This window comes from Bos grunniens, chromosome 5, assembly GCF_055505025.1.
Source record: "Bos grunniens cultivar Pamir isolate PY7600 chromosome 5, Bosgru_T2T1.0, whole genome shotgun sequence".
Taxonomy (NCBI): Eukaryota; Metazoa; Chordata; class Mammalia; order Artiodactyla; family Bovidae; genus Bos; species Bos grunniens.
The window spans coordinates 100214677-100232237 of record NC_141169.1 but is presented as its reverse complement, the minus strand read 5'-3'; the positions used below and the strand labels follow the sequence as shown (position 1 = coordinate 100232237).

The following is a 17561-nucleotide window of genomic DNA, read 5'->3' as shown; positions in this document are numbered from 1 at the left end:
GTACATAATGATTTCAAACTTCTAATATAAATTTAGTTTGTGTTTTGTCTCTCTCTTAGGCTAGTGAAGATAGAAACAGATTTTGGGGTAGAACATAAATTATAAAATCAGGCAACAAATATTCCTAAATAATCATTATAAGAGAGGCTTTCTCCCTATGCAGCAATATGATCACCAAATCCATTATAGGCAATTGACTCTAATTTTATCCTGCTATAAGGTACAAAAAATATTGTTATTCAAAAACAGAGGTTTTAGTATCATAGCTAAGAAACCATTGCCTAATCCAGGATCACAACTTTCACCTATCCTATCTAAAGCATTTTTTTTTCTTCTTAATGTTTGTGCTTCATCCATTTTCAGTTAATTTTCACATGTGACATAAGGGAAATATGATATGTCTTTCCATCCATTTATTTATCCTTTGATTTTTAACAATTTTGTTTTTAAAGTATATGTTTTGCACATATTAGTTAAATATATTTCTGGATATTAATTATTTTTGGTCTATTTTAAATGGAACATTTTTCTTTTTTTTATTTTTTCCAACTTTATTGAGCTATAATTGACATATAACACTGTGTAAGTTGAAATTATAAAATGCGTTGATTTTATACACATATATTGTAAAGTGATTACCACCAGCCACATAATTACCACTTCTTTCTTGTGGTGAGAATATTTAAAATCTTCTCAGCAACATTCAAGTATTGAATACAATATTTTAAATTACAGTCACAATCCTGTATATTAGATACTCATCATGTATTTATTTTATAACTGAAATTATGTACCCTTTGAACATTTCTCCTCCTTCTCTGTTCCCCAACACCTAGAACCTACTATTCTGCTCTCTGCTTCTATGAGATCAGTTTTTTAGATTCCACAAATAAGTGACAGCATACAATACTTGTCTTTGTCTGACTTATTTCATTTAGTATAATGTCCTTAAAGTTCATCTATGTGGTTGCAAATGGCAGAATTTCCTTCTTTCTTGTGGCTGAGTATTGTATTGTATGTATGTGCATATATATGTGTGTGTGTGTACTGCACAACTTTTTTATCCATTCATCTGTCAATGGACACCTAGGATGTTTCCATATCTTGGCTGTTGTGAATACTTCTGCAAAAATGCTATTTTCAGATTACTCATTGCTGGCATTGAGATCACAAGCTTTACCTTAAAAATCCAACTACCTTAGCATCCCTGAAGGCTTTTTCATGATGTAATTTGCGTCTTCCTTTATAGTCTTATCTCCCTAAAAAGCACAGGAATAAAACTCCTGAACATTAATCGACATCTTAAAATTTAATGTATGCCTTTTAGTCTGCCCCATGTTATGTTTTCCTAGAGCTAATGATGTACTGATGTCCCTGAGAGCTCAGTCGGTAAAAAATCTGCCAACACAGCGGGAGACCCTGTTTTGATTCCTGGGTTGGGAAGGTCCCCTGGAGAAGGGATAGGCTACGCACTCCAGTATTATTGGGCTTCCCTTGTGGCTCAGCTGGTAAAGAATCCACCTGCAATGCAGGACATCTGGGTTCAACCCCTGGGTTGGGAAGATCCCCTGGAGAAGGGAAAGGCTACCCACTCCAGTATTCTGGCCTGGAGAATTCCATGGACTATATAGTACATGGGATCACAAATGGTCGGACACAACTGAGCTACTTTCACTTCACTTCAATAATGTACAGTGAAAGTTTTCCAGGGTGGATTACCAGAGCCTCCATTGGACAATGGAACACAAAAAACTCCGCATCTAAAATCATGACTTTCAAAGAGAAACCACTTAATATAGGTATGTAGATAAAAGACTGAGACCAACAAGTATCTTCTCTGCTTCTCTTAGTCAATTGATAACCTGCTCATTTGGATGTTATTTTAGACTCAGCCAACTATGAAGTCCAACTTTCATTTTATTTAATTTCAGAAAAAAATACTCATCTTTCCCAGTAGTTAGATTCTTCTGTATACATGATATATTCTTTTAAATCACCATTTCTCAAAATAATACTTTTTCTACCAAAAAATTCTACATTCCTTTAGCACATTCTCTAATCATTATTATATGCTCTCATATGGGTATGTAGGTTAGGTACTAGGTTAGTGTATCAATGCTAAGTTAAGATCAGCTCTGTACCTATAGATTTTACTTGGTCTAGAGAATGCTTCCCTTGTGGCTCAGCTGGTAAAGAATCCGCCTGCAATGCGGGAGACCTGGGTTCGATCCCTGGGTTGAGGAAATCCCCTGGAGAAGGGAAAGGCTACCCACTCCAATATGCTGGCCTGGAGAATTCCATGGACTGTATAGTTCACAGGTCACAAAGAGTCAGACATGACTGAGAGACTTTCACTTTCTTTCTTTCAGAGAATACAAAGAAGTTGTTTTCCCCTGTGAACTCCTATCTGTAGAGATTGTGAGAAAAAACATCAATTTTCTAAGATATATTTCCTAGAGAATTTTAATAGTATTATGCATAGATTTGGAGGGATGTAAGTCATCTCCCTAAGGCCAGGAACTTAGAAATGAAGTCCATCCATCTCACGAAATCAATGGTTTTACAAGGACTAGAAAGGATTCCTCAGTAGCTAAGTTCCAGAGCATTCCTTTCAAGATACACTCTGAATGGTCTCCGGGGAATATCTTTTGTTTTTAAGGAAAGGAATGTAAAAGTAAATGGTCGTGTTGTGGACAGAGATCTTACTATATTTCGGATGAATTGAAGAACTTTGAAGAAAGTAAAAAAAGCTGCAAGGAAATGGACTCCACACTTCTTAAGATAGAAGATAAGGAAGAGCTGGTGACGTATTTCTTTTTCCATCTCACCCTGTATTCATCTTATTCATCTGGCCCTCTGGCCATTAGTTGTTGCCTAAATCTTTTTTTTTTTTTTTTTAAGCTGTGCTGGGTCTTCCTCGCTGCCCGTGGGCTTTCTCTAACTGCGGTGACAGGGCTTCTTGTGGAGGTGACTTCCCTTGTTGTGGAGAATGGGCTCAAAGCTCAGGCTCCGTAGTTGTAGTGCTCAGGTTTAGCTGTCTGTTGCACGTGGAATCTTACTGGACTGGGGATCCAAGCTGTGTCCCCTGCGTTGCCTGACAGATTCTTAACAACTTGACCACTGGGGAAGTCCTGTTAGCTAAATCTGAATGCTTGATAATATTTGAGTGTCCATAGTTTACAGTTGTAAGTTGATTAGATCTAGACAGTTCTCATCTTAAGGTCAGAAATACGAGTAGAAATGAAATCAGAATTTCATTTAATTCATCTAACTCACCCCCAATTAGAACTTTTCCAGTAGAGCAAATGTAAATGGAAACATGAAACAATTATGCTTAAAATATTTCATTTTATCAGAGATAATTATATTTTCATACTGATAATTTCATGGAAATGTAGCTTCTCTCTGAAAAAAAATGTCATTTTACCTCCAACAAAATCAAGAAGTACAATACCACTGAGTTTAGGGTAAAAGGAAGACTTAGTATGAATTTAAAATTGAAGATTAGTTAATTCAAACTCATATTAAATTTTAACTCATACTAACTTCCAAGAAAATTGAACTAAATATTTCATAATCCTTATCAATATCCTTGATTTGAATAGAGAAATAATTTACTATTACTCTTTCAAGAAATATATTCTTACATTCCAAGTTAAGGAGAATCTTTATTATTCTTTCACAGACACTGAGACTAACTCAATTATCTGTAAGAGTACAATCACCCATATCTTTGGTTTTAACAACTCATAAATAGCTATAAAAATATGAACTTGAAAACCATCAAGAAAACAGCAAATCTGAACCCGAAAAGAAGACATTTGCAGATCTGAATTAACTTCCTTTTTATTCCAAGGGGCTTCCCTGGTGGCTCAGACAATAAAGAATCTGCCTGCAATGCAGAAGATCTGGATTCGATCCCTGGGTCAGCAAGATCCCCTGGAGAAGGGAATGGCAACCCACTCCAGTATTCTTGCCTGGAGGATTCCATAGACAGGGAAGTCTGGTGGGCTCAAAAATTAGCTTTAGAGTCTAGAAGCCCTAATCTTTTATGTAGGATATCTTCATCAAGAAATAAGATCATCTATGAAAACCATGAAATTGAATGTCAAATCTTATGAGTAGATGGTATATACGTAACTTTTGTCTGGGTAGAGAGACTAAGTGTTTGCCATATTCTCTATAGTGAAAGAAACAAAGGAAAATAAAAACAAACTAAGGGTAAAAACTAAAGCAGAATAGAGAAATACAGAATTTATAGTCAGAAACTCTCTCTTTAGTTCCCTTTCACACATTATTTTGCTTGTAATAAAAACTGGTTATATTTTCTTTCCAACATATGTTAGGAAGATCACATGAGATAATATATGAACATGGCTGTTGTTTGTTGTTGTTTAGTTGCTAAGTCATGTCGACTCTTTTGTGACCCCATGGACTGTAGCCTTCCAGGCTCCTCTGTCCATGGGATTTCCCAGGCAAGAGTACTTGGGTGGGTGACCATTTCCTTCTCCAGGGAATCTTCCAGAACCAGAGATCAAACCCTCATCACCTTCATTAGCAGGCAGGTTCTTTACCACTGAGCCATCAGCGAAATCTGAATATATGTGCATAAATGTGGTAAAAATTAAGTTACAAGATGCACATCAGTTACATGTGTACTTATCAAGTAATTTCCAGATACCCAGGTAAATATCTCATCTGGTAGAATAAGGACCACTTCTTCAAGATGCTCACTTCACAAAAAATAAGCACAGTACTTTGGGAAAACAATTTAAATTACATTGGTAAAAACCTCACATCTTTCACACCTGAACCTCAAAATACCAACCGATTTTGCTCAGAATTTTTTCTTGAGCTACAAGTGTCAGTTTTGAAAGTAAATTAAGATATTTTAGTCTGAAGATTAAATAAGATAGGTACAGGACTTCCCTAGTGGTCCAATGGTTAAGACTTTACCTTTCAACACACAAGGTACAGATGTGACCCCTCGTCATACACCTAAGAGCCCACATGCCTCTTGGCTAAAAATCAAAAGTATAAAAAAAAGCAATATTACAACACATTCAATAAAAGCTTTAAAAATGATCTACATTCAAAAAAATCTTAAAAAAAAGATAGGTAAGCTAAGACAGTGTTATTTTATGTTTCATTTATGTCACTATATTTAATAAATGTAATTAAGACTCTATTATTTTACCATTTGAACAGAATCAGGATGAAATTGAATTTGAAACTGTTACTCAAAATAATAAAATATTAAAAAGATTATTATTTCATTTCAGAATTATGAAAAGACATTTTTCTCATAGACTATATCTCTTTTTATTGCAGAACTTCATTCAAAGCAGACTATCCTATTTCTATTGGATTGGATTATCTCGTAAAGGAACCAGAAATCAATGGACATGGGAAGATAAGTCATTGCCTTTTCTAAAATTGTAAGTCTCAAGAATAGATAGTAAATAAAAAGTTCCATATTCTAGTTTACATTTTGAAAAGTATATAGGGAAATGCACACTTTCAATATATAGACAAATATACATACATATATGGGCATATACATGTGGCACAGTGGTAAAAAATCCATTGGTAATTCAGGAGACCCAGGTTTGATCCCTGGATCAGGAAGATCCCCTGGAGAATGGCAATGCACTGCAATATTCTTGCCTGGGAAATCCCATGAACAGAGGAGGCTGGCAGGCTACTGTCCATGGGGTTGTAAAGAATAGGACATAACTTAGCAACTAGCACACACATGAGCATTGCATGTACATACAGACACACACATACAAAGAATTTAAGTTCAGAAAATGAGTATATATAGAGAGGGAGGCTTTTCAACTTGTTGCTATAATCCTTATAAAGTATGTGTTAGGAAAGGCTAAGGCACCAAGGGATAGTTTCTTGTAAGGAAATAAAAAATATATATACCTTAACTTTGAACCAATATTTCTTATGTTTGCATTAGTGAATGTCTATTTTACATTGTTTATATGCTTTTATTTTAAGTGATTGGAACGAGTCAAACGAAGGAAACTGTGCATATATTAAAGCAACAAAGATGTCTGCTTCTGTCTATTCCAGATTCAGGTGCTTCATTTGTGAGAAGTAGGTAGCTTGTCTTGCTACCTAATGAAACAACAACCAAAGACACATGCAACAACATTTCTTTATAAAAACTCAGACCCTTGGAAGTCCAGTCTGTGTATCTCTCATTTCAGAATGCTTTGTTATGGGCTGCACCTATATTTTAGCTTGGTAGAGATACATTGTGGACCCTCCACTTCTGCCTCTTTCAAACATAAATCCCAGATCACACCAGTTATGAGCACAGGTTGGCAGAGTGAAAAAGTATCAGTGCTTCTCATGAACCTTAGGACTGTGTAGCCAATTTCTTCAACTTACACAGATTTAGTAAGTAATCTTGCAAACTGTTGTCACAGCCATGTACATTTTACCTGGGATTTAATGCCAAGAATAAGTGAAGACATTATTCTGTATCAATTGTATATGCATTTGTTTGATTTATTACTTTTTAGCAGAAAGACAATATAATAACAGAAAGAAAATAAATAGATCTATGTTTGTGACCTATACCACAACTAATAGCTTGAATGCTCTCTGGCAAGTCCAGACTTCTGGGTATGATTCCATATTGCAAAGTGGCTGTACCATTTTGCATTCTATTAGCAGTGTATGAGAATTCCATTTGCTAGTGTCCTACTAACTTTAATATTGAAAAAATGAAAAAAATTTTAATAAAGGTGTGGTATAATAAAGGTATATTTGTATATCTCTAATGGATGTTGCCAGGAGAAATATCGATAACCTCAGATATGCAGACGATACCACCTTACGGCAAAAAGTGAAGAGGAAATAAAAAGCCTGTTGTGAAAGTGAAAGAGGAGAGTGAAAAAGTTGGCTTAAAGCTCAACATTCAGAAAACAAAGATCATGGCATCTGGTCCCATCACTTCATTGGAAATAGATGGGGAAACAGTGGAAACAGTGTCAGACTTTATTTTTCTGGGCTCCAAAATCACTGCAGATGGTGATTGCAGCCATGAAATTAAAAGACGCTTACTCCTTGGAAGGAAAGTTATGACCAACCTAGATAGCACTTTCAAAAGCAGAGACCTTACTTTGCCAACAAAGGTCCATCTAGTCAAGGCTATGGTTTTTCCAGTGGTCATGTATGGATGTGAGAGATGGACTGTGAAGAAAGCTGAGCACTGAGGAACTGATGCTTTTGAACTGTGTTGGAGAAGACTCTTGTTAGTCTCTTGGACTGCAAGGAGATCCAGCCAGTCCATTCTAAAGGAGATCAGTCCTGGGTGTTCATTGGAAGGACTGATGCTAAAGCTGAAACTCTAATACCTTGGCCACCTCATGCCAACAGTTGACTCATTGGAAAAGACTCTGATGCTGGGAGGGATTGGGGGCAGGAGGAGAAGGGGATGACAGAGGATGAGATGGCTGGATGGCATCACCGACTTGATGGACATGAGTTTGAGTAAACTGCAGGAGTTGGTGATGGACAGGGAGGACTGGCGTGCTGCAATTCATGGGATCGCAAAGAAACAGACACCACTGAATGACTGAACTGAACTGAACCAATAAATAATGTGCACCATCCTTTCATATGATCTCCTATGGTAAAGATTGATTAAATATTTTGCCTATATTTATTGGGTTGTCCATTTTCTTATTATTGAGCTCTGAGAGTTCTCTCTTTATATATTTTGGATGTTAATATTTTTTCAGACATGTGTTTCATAAATACTGCCTTCCAGTATACCTAGTATTCTCTTAACATTCTTTTTAGAAGTTTAGATGAGCAGAAGTTTAACTTTAAGAAGTGAAATAAATAATTTTTAAACATATGTTTTTATATTTATGAAGTTTTTAATTAAGAAATCTTAATTAACCTGAACTTGAAAAATTTTCTCCTATGCCTTCTTCTAGAAGCTCTGTTTACATTGATATCTATATTTCATTGCATTAATTTTGTATATAGTACAAAGTATGGATTGAATTCTTTTAAAAAATGTTTTGCAAAAAGATGTCTAGTTATTTCAGCACCGTTTTTTGAAAATTGTACTCTTCTGTTGAATTATCATGGCACTTTTGTCAAAAATCAATTCACCACTTATACTTGTATCTATTTCTAAACGCTATCCTATTTCATTGATCTGAATATCTGCCTTCTTTCACCAATAACTTGATTGTTGTGAATTTATAGGACGTTGTGAAGTGATGTGAGTTCTCCTGCATTGTCTTTTTCAAAATTGTTTTACCTTTTTTTTGCAAAGAAGAAAAGACTTACTTAGTGGCCATTTTTTATTATAATTCCATTATTAGTAAATAAAATCTTAGCTACTTGAAAAAAATGGCTGATTCTAAAATAGGGGTAGGAAATACATAAGAAGAGCCTGGAGATTTTTGTAGTTCTAGAAAATGGAGAAGTGCTTAAAACTGTAGAGGTATGTCAACTAGGTAAAGGAATTACCAATGGCCAAAGCTGGAACAATTTAAACAGCAAAAGTCACAGAAGGAAAAACACCAATACAGTATAATAACGCATATATATGGAATTTATAAAGATGGTGACAATAACCCTGTGTACAAGACAGCAAAAGAGACACTGATGTATAGAACAGTCTTTTGGACTCTATGGGAGAGGGAGAGGGTGGGAAGATTTGGGAGAATGGCATTGAAACATGTAAAATATCATGTATGAAACTAGATGCCAGTCCAGGTTCGATGCACGATACTGGATGCTTGGGGCTAGTGCACTGGGACGACCCAGAGGGATGGTATGGGGAGGGAGGAGGGAGGAGGGTTCAGGATGGGGAACACATGTATACCTGTGGCGGATTCATTTTGATATTTGGCAAAACTAGTACAATTATGTAAAGTTTAAAATGAAATTAAATTAAAATAAATAAATAAATACTAGGGAGAAAAAAAAAACAAAAAAAAAAAAAACAAAAAAAAACAAAATTCATTAAAAAAAATTAAAATTAATATGCAACTTTCTACAAAATAAAAGCTTAATATGTTTCTTATTTTTTAACCTTTTTTTTTAATTGGAGGCAAATTGCTTTACAATGTTGTGCTGAATTCTATTATCAACAATGTGAGTCTGCCATAAGTATACATATGTCCTCTCTCACATGAATCTTTCTCCCACTCCATGCAGCTCCTGTAGGTTGTCACAGAGAACCAGGCTGTGTGTTTCTGATTATGACTGACTTAACTTTATAGAGCAATTAAGGGAGAAAAGGAATCATCATAATGTTTAGACTTCCAGTTTAAGACTATAGTGTATTTATCAATTTGTCTTTTTCAACCTTTCTCACTAGTATTTTATAATTCAGCATACAAACGGTGCAAATATTTGGTACATTTATACTATCAACTTAAAGCTTTTGACCCCATGAATTGTAGCCTACCAGGTTCTTCCATCCATGAGATTTTCCAGGCAAGAATACTGGAATGGGTTGTCATTTCCTTCTCCAGGAGATCTTCCCAACCCAGGGATTGAACCTGGGTCCCCCACATTGTAGGCAGACGCTTTACCATCCAGGCCACCAAGGAAGTCCATTATAAATGATACTTTTTGTTTTTCTCAATTTCTAACAATTTATATAGAAATATAACCGATTTTGGGAGAAGGCAATGGCACCCTACTCCAGTACTCTTGCCTGGAAAATCCCATGGATGGAGGAGCCTGGTAGGCTGCAGTCCATGGGGTCGCTAAGAGTTGGACACGACTGAGCGACTTCACTTTCACATCTCACTTTCATGCATTGGAGAAGGAAATGGCAACCCACTCCAGTATTCTAGCCTGGAGAATCCCAGGGACGGGGGAGCCTGTTGGGCTGCCGTCTATGGGGTCGCACAGAGTCGGACACGTTTGAAGCAGCAGCAGCAGCAGCATAACTGATTTTAATATTCTGTTCTATCTGAAACCATATTTCGGTTTGGTTCAGTTCAGTCGCTCAGTTGTGTCCGACTCTCTGCGACCCCATGGACTGCAGCACACCAGGCTTCCCTGTCCATCACCAACTCACAAAACACTCAAACTCATGTCCATCAAGTCAGTGATGCTATCCAACCATCTCATCTTCTGTCGTCCCCTTCTCCACCTGCCTTCAATCTTTCCCAGCATCAGGGTCTTTTCCAATGAGTCAGTTCTTTGCATCAAGTGGCCAAAGTATTGGACTTTCAGCTTCAGCCTCAGTCCTTCCAATGAATACTCAGGATTGATTTCCTTTAGGTTTGACTGGTTGGATATGCTTGCAGTCCAGGGACTCTACTTACTGATTAGTTTTAGGAGGATTTTGGAGATACTTTGGAATTTGTGCAGACAATTATGTCATTTCACAAATAAACAGTTCTGTTTCTCTTTCCAATCTATATGACATTTTATGATAGAGAAGTAGAGTCAACAGATGTAGTAAATAAATTTATGGTTACCAGCTAGACAGCAAATTAAAAAGCAGAGATATTACATTGCCAACAAAGGTCCCTATAGTTAAAGCTATGGCTTTTCCAGTAGTCATGTATGGATGTGAGAATTGGACCATAAAGAAGGCTGAGCATTGAAGAATTTATGCTTTTGAACAGTGGTGCTGGGTAAGACTCCCAAGATTCCCTTGGACTACAAGGAGATCAAACCATTCAGTCCTAAAGAAAATCAAGTCTTAATATTCATTGGAAGGACTGATGCTGAAGCTGAAGCTCTAATATTTTGGCCACCTGACGCAAAGAACTGACTCATTTGAAAAGACCCCGATGCTGGGAAAGATTGAAGGCAGGAGAAGAGGATGACAGAGGATGAGATGGTTGGATGGCATCACTGACTCAATGGACATGAGTTTAAGCAAGCTTTGGGAGATGGAGATGGACAGGGTTGCCTGGTGTGCTTCAGTCCATGGGGTTAAGGATACACTGGGAGATTAGCATTGACATCTACATATTGCTGTATATAAAAGAGAACCTGCTGTGTAGCACAGGGAACTCTACTCAATACTCTGTAATGGCCTATATAGTAAAAGAATCTAAAAGCAGAGTAGATACAGATATGTGTATAGCTGAATCACTCTGCTGTACACCTGAAACTATCACACATTATAAATCAGCTAGAATCCAATAAAAATTTTTTAAAGAAAAAAAAATGTGTGTCTTACTTATTCATTTGTGTGTTTCTTAAATATTTGCTTTTGCTCCTAAAACAAAACAAAACACGTCTTTCCACATATATGTTCATGAAGTAAGGGACTGTTTGCCTCTCAATGCCTTTTCATCACATAGGAGACTTTAAAGTGCACACTCAATATTCAGTGAGACTGTGGAGTCAGTGATACTCCTCTATTTTTCACATGTAATACTATGAATGTATATGAATTCCTGACCTATGAAAATATTTTAAATAAATGAATACAGAATTGATGTCGGAGTCTCACAGAGAAATATTTTATAAATTTTAGATGAGTTTGTAGATGACTAATACAAAATAAATTACCGAGAAAATTTAAAGTAGTAGTAAATAAAGAAATAAAAACACATCTTTTTTCTGAAAAATATTTTTATGACCTATAAACATTGCCAGAACTTTCTTCCTCATCAGTTCAGTTCAGTTCAGTCGCTCAGTCGTGTCTGACTCTTGGCGACCCCATGAATCGAAGCACACCAGGCCTCACTGTCCATCACCAACTCTGGAGTTCACTCAAACTCATGTCCATCGAGTCGGTGATGCCATCCAGCCATCTCATCCTCTGTCATCCCCTTCTCCTCCTGCCCCTAATCCTTCCCAGCATCAGAGTCTTTTCCAATGAGTAAACTCTTCGTGTGAGGTGGTCAAAGTATTGGAATTTCAGCTTTAGCATATTCCTTCCAAAGAACACCCAGGACTGATCTCCTTTAGAATGGACTGGTTGGATCTCCTTGAAATCCATGGGACTCTCAAGAGTCTTCGCCAACATCACAGATCAAAAGCATCAATTCTTCGGCAGTCAGCTTTCTTCACAGTCCAACTCTCACATCCATACATGACCACTGGAAAAACCATAGCCTTGACTAGATGGACCTTTGTTGGCAAAGTTATGTCTCTGCTTTTGAATATGCTATCTAGGTTAGTCATAACTTTCCTTTCAAGGAGTAATGGTCTTTTAATTTCATGGCTGCAATCACCATCTGCAGTGATTTTGGAGTCCAAAAAATAAAGTCTGACACTGTTTGCACTGTTTCCCCATCTTTTTCTCATGAAGTGACGGGACTGGATGCTACGATCTTTGTTTTCTGAATGTTGAGCTTTAAGCCAACTTTTTCACTCTCCTCTTAAAGAAATGCAGAAAAGCAAAATGGCTGTCTGGGGAGGCCTTACAAATAGCTGTGAAAAGAAGAGAAGTGAAAAGCAAAGGAGAAAAGGAAAGATATAAGCATCTGAATGCAGAGTTCCAAATAATAGCAAGCAGAGATAAGAAAGCCTTCTTCAGTGTCAATGCAAAGAAATAGAGGAAAACAACAAAATGGGAAAGACCAGGGATCTCTTCAAAAAATTAGAGATACCAAGGGAACATTTCATGCAAAGATGGGCTCGATAAAAGACAGAAATGGTATGGACCTAACAGAAGCAGAAGATATTAAGAAGAGGTGGCAAGAATACACAGAAGAACTGTACAAAAAAGAACTTCACGACCAAGATCACTCACCTAGAGCCAGACATCCTGGAATGTGAAGTCCAGTGGGCCCTAGAAAGCATCACTACGAACAAAGCTAGTGGAGGTAATGGAATTCCAGTTGAGCTATTCCAAATCCTGAAAGATGATGCTGTGAAAGTGCTGCACTTAATATGCCAGCAAATTTGGAAAACTCAGCAGTGGCCACAGGACTGGAAAAGGTCAGTTTTCATTCCAATCCCAAAGAAAGGCAATGCCAAAGAATGCTCAAACTACCGCACAATTGCACTCATCTCACACACTAGTAAAGTAATGCTCAAAATTGTCCAAGCCAGGCTTCAGCAATATGTGAACCATGAACTTCCTGATGTTCAAGCTGGTTTTAGAAAAGCCAGAGGAACCAGAGATCAAATTGCCAACATTTGCTGGATCATAGAAAAAGCAAGAGAGTTCCAGAAAAGCATCTATTTCTGCTTTATTGATATACCAAAGCCTTTGACTGTGTGGATCACAATAAACTGGAAAATTCTTAAAGAGATGGGAATACCAGACCACCTGATCTGCCTCTTGAGAAATTTGTATGCAGGTCAGGAAGCAACAGTTAGAACTGGACATGGAACAACAGACTGGTTCCAAATAGGAAAAGGAGTGCATCAAGGCTGTATATTGTCACCCTGTTTATTTAACTTATATGCAGAGTACATCATGAGAAACCCTGGACTGGAAGAAACACAAACTGGAATCAAGATTGCCGGGAGAAATATCAATAACCTCAGATATGCAGATGATATCACCCTTATGGCAGAAAGTGAAGAGGAACTCAAAGGCCTCTTGATGAAAGTCAAAGTGGAGAGTGAAAAAGTTGGCTTAAAACTCAACATTCAGAAAATGAAAATCATGGCATCTGGTCCCACCACTTCATGGGAAATAGATGGGGAAACAGGGAAACAGTGTCAGACTTTATTTTTCTGGGCTCCAAAATCACTACAGATGGTGACTGCCGCCATGAAATTAAAAGACGCTTGCTCCTTGGAAGGAAGGTTATGACCAATCTAGATAGCATATTCAAAAGCAGAGACATTACTTTGCCAACAAACGTTCGTCTAATCAAGGCTATGGTTTTTCCTGTGGTCATGTATGGATGTGAAATTTGGACTGTGAAGAAGGCTGAGCACTGAAGAATTGATGCTTTTGAACTGTGGTGTTGGAGAAGACTCTTGGGAGTCCCTTGGACTGCAAGGAGATCTAGCCAGTCCATTCTGAAGGAGATCAGCCCTGGGATTTCTTTGGAAAGAATGATGCTAAAGCTGAAACTCCAGTACTTTGGCCACCTCATGCGAAGAGTTGACTCATTGGAAAAGACTCTGATGCTGGGAGGGATTGGGGTCAGGAGGAGAAGGGCACGACAGAGAATGAGATGGCTGGATGGCATCAGTGACTCGATGGACGTGAGTCTCAGTGAACTCCGGGAGTTGGTGGTGGACAGGGAGGCCTGGCGTGCTGCAATTCATAGGGTCACAAAGAGTCGGACATGACTGAGAGACTGATCTGATCTGAGACAGAAACAACAACAACAAAAAAGGATTGGATTTTGGCTCTTCTTGTGTTTTTTTTTTTTTTTTTCCCTCTTATGAACTACATAGATCTGTGCACCTAAAAGGCCAACAGTGCTCCAGTGCTTTATAATTTTTCTTCAAAATGCATAGAAATAACAATTGAACAAGGAGGCCTAGAGTGCTGCGATTCACTGAGTCGCAAAGAATTGGACACAACTGAGCAACTGAACTGAACTGAACGATTGAAATTACTTCTCTGTCAACTACACCATTTGTAGTCTTTTCCAAAGCACTTTTAAATGGCTTGGGATTCCTTCTTCTCCAAATCCCTATGCAAAAGTGTTTTTCTCCTTTTAAATAAAGGTAGTGCATTTTTGGGGGGCTTTCCTGATAGCTCAGCTGCTAAGCAGGTAAAGAATCCACCAGCAATGCAGAAGATTCCAGTTGGGTTCCTGGGTCAGGAAGATAATGTGAAGAAGGGATAGTGTACCTACTGCAGTATTCTTCGGCTGGTGGTTCAGATGGTAAAGAATCTACCTGCAATACGGGAGACCTGGGTTTGATCCCCTGGAGGAGGTCATGGCAACCCACTCCAGTATTCTTGCATGGAAAATCCTCATGGACAGAGGAGGCTGGAAGGCTACAGTCTTTGTGCTTTAACCTCTTACCCACCAGGGAAGCCTTGGGGTTGCAAAGAGTTGGAACACAATTGAGGAACTAAGCATAGCACAATTTTTAGATCTTCTAGTGTGTCAGTTCAGTTGCTCACTTGTGTCTGACTCTTTGTGATCTCATGGACTGCAGCATGCCAGGCCTCCCTGTCCATCACAAACTCTCAGAGTTTATTCAAACTCATGTCCATTGAGTCAGTGATGCCATCCAACCGTCTCATCCTCTGTCATCCCCTTCTTCTCCCACCTTCAATCTTTCCCAGCATCAGGGTCTTTTCAAATGAGTCAGTTCTTTGCATTAGGTGGCCAAAATATTGGAGCTTCAGCTTCAGCATCAGTCCTACCAATGAATATTCAGGACTGGTTTCCTTTAGGATGGACTGATTGGATCTCCTTGCTGTCCAAGGGAGTCTCAAGAGTCTTCTCCAACAGCACAGTTCAAAAGCATCAATTCTTTGGCTCTCAGCTTTCTTTAGTCCAAATCTCACATCCATACAGGACTCCTGGAAAAACCATACCTTTGACTAGATGGACCTTTGTTGGCAAAGTAATGTCTCTGCTTTTTAATATGCTGTCTAGGTTGGTCATAACTTTCCTTCAAAGGAGCAAGCGACTTTAATTTCATGGCTGCAGTCACCATCTGCAGTTTTTGGAGGCCCCCCAAAAAGAGCCTGTCACTGTTTCCATTGTTTCCCCATCTGTTTGCCATGAAGTGATGGGACCAGATGCTATGATCTTACTTTTCTGAATGTTGAGCTTTAAGCCAGCTTTTTCACTCTCCTCTTTCACTTTCATCAAGAGGCTTTTTAGTTCCTCTTCACTTTCTGCCATAAGTGTGGTGTCGTGTGCATACCTGAGGTTATTGATATTTCTCCCGGAAATCGTGATTCCAGCTTGTGCTTCATCCAGCGCAGCGTTTCTCATGATGTACTCTGCATATAAGTTAAATAAGCAGGGTGACAATATACAGCCTGACATACTCCTTTGCTGATTTGAAACCAGTCTGTTTTTCCATGTCCAGTTCTAAATGCAGCTTCCTGACGTGCATATAGATTTCTCAGGAGGCAGGTCGTGTGGTCTGGTATTCCCATGTCTTTCTGAATTTTCCACAGTTTGTTGTGATCCACACAGCCAAAGGCTTTGGCATGTCAATAAAGCAGAAGTAAATGCTTTTCTGGAGGTCTCTTGCTTTTTTTAATATAAATTTATTTATTTTAATTGGAGGTTAATTACTTTACAATATTGTATTGTTTTTGCCATACATCAACATGAATCCACCATAGGTATACACGTGTTCCCCATCCTGAACCCCCCTCCCTCCTCCCTCCCTGTACCATTCCTCTGGGTCGTCTCTGCACCAGCCTCAAGCATCCAGTATCATGTATTGAACCTGGACTGGCGACTTGCTTCATATATGGTATTATATATGTTTGAATCCCATTTATAATAGCCAGGACATGGAAGCAACCTAGAGGTCCATCAGCAGATGAATGGGTAAGAAAGCTGTGGTACATATACACAATGGAATATTACTCAGCCATTAAAAAGAATACATTTGAATCAGTTCTAATGAGATAGATGAAACTGGAGCCTATTATACAGGGTGAAGTAAGCCAGAAAGAAAAACACCAATACAGTATACTAACGCATATATATGGAAATTAGAAAGATGGTAACAATAACCCTGTATGCGAGACAGCAAAAGAGACAGATGTATAGAACCATCTTTTGGTCTCTTGCTTTTTTGATGATCCAATGGATGTTGGAAAATTGATCTCTGCTTCCTCTGCCTTTCCTAAATCCAGCTTGAACATCTGGAAGTTCTCAGTTCATGTATCACTGAAGCCTGGCTTGGAGAATTTTGAGCATTACTTTGCTAGCAAATGAGATGAGTGCAATTGTGCAGTAGTTTGAACAGTCCTTGGCATTGCCTTTCTTTGGGATTGGAATGAAAACTGACCTTTTCTAGTCCTGTGGCCACTTCTGAGTTTTCCAAAATTGCTGGCATATTGAGTGCAGCACTTGCACAGCATCATCTTTCAGGATTTCCCATAGCTCAACTGGAATTCCATCACTTCCACTAGCTTTGTTCATACTGATGCTTTCTAAGGCCCACTTGACTTCACATTCCAAGATGTCTGGCTCTAGGCAAGTGATCTGGGTGCTTATCTGGGTCATGAAGATCTTTTTTATATAGTTCTTGTGTGTATTCTTGCCACCTCTTCTTAATATCTTCTGCTTCTGTTAGGCCCATACCATTTCTGTCCTTTATTATACCCATATTTGCATGAAATGTTCCCTTGGTACCTCTAATCTTCTTGAAGAGATCTCTACTCTTTCCCATTCTATTGTTTTCCTCTATTCTTTGCACTGGTCACTGAGGAAGGCTTTCTTATCTCTCCTAGCTATTCTTTGGAACTCTGCATTTAGATGAATATATCTTTCTTTTTCTCCTTTGCCTTTAGCTTCTCTTCTTTTCTCAGCTATTTGTAAGGCCTCCTCAGAAAACTATCTTGCCTCTTTGCTTTTCTTTTTCTTGGGGATGATCTTGACCACTGCCTCCTATACAGTGTCACAGAGCTCCATCCATAGTTCTTCAGGCACTCTGTTTATCAGATCTAATGGATCTTACAATATATGATAATTTCT

At 38.2% G+C, this 17561-nt stretch overlaps 1 protein-coding gene across 1 annotated transcript; it reads left to right on the top strand.

The window, feature by feature from the left end:
* Nucleotides 1-528: 528 nt before the first annotated feature.
* On the top strand, nucleotides 529-7687 carry LOC147372715 (C-type lectin domain family 9 member A-like). The gene is made up of 5 exons (XM_086404127.1): nucleotides 529-1799; nucleotides 2660-2802; nucleotides 5332-5438; nucleotides 6010-6108; nucleotides 6814-7687. The coding sequence occupies exons 1-5, from the start codon at nucleotides 1619-1621 to the stop codon at nucleotides 6878-6880; spliced, it is 597 nt and encodes a 198-aa protein (XP_086260253.1). The 5' UTR covers nucleotides 529-1618; the 3' UTR covers nucleotides 6881-7687.
* The last annotated feature ends 9874 nt before the right edge of the window (nucleotides 7688-17561 follow it).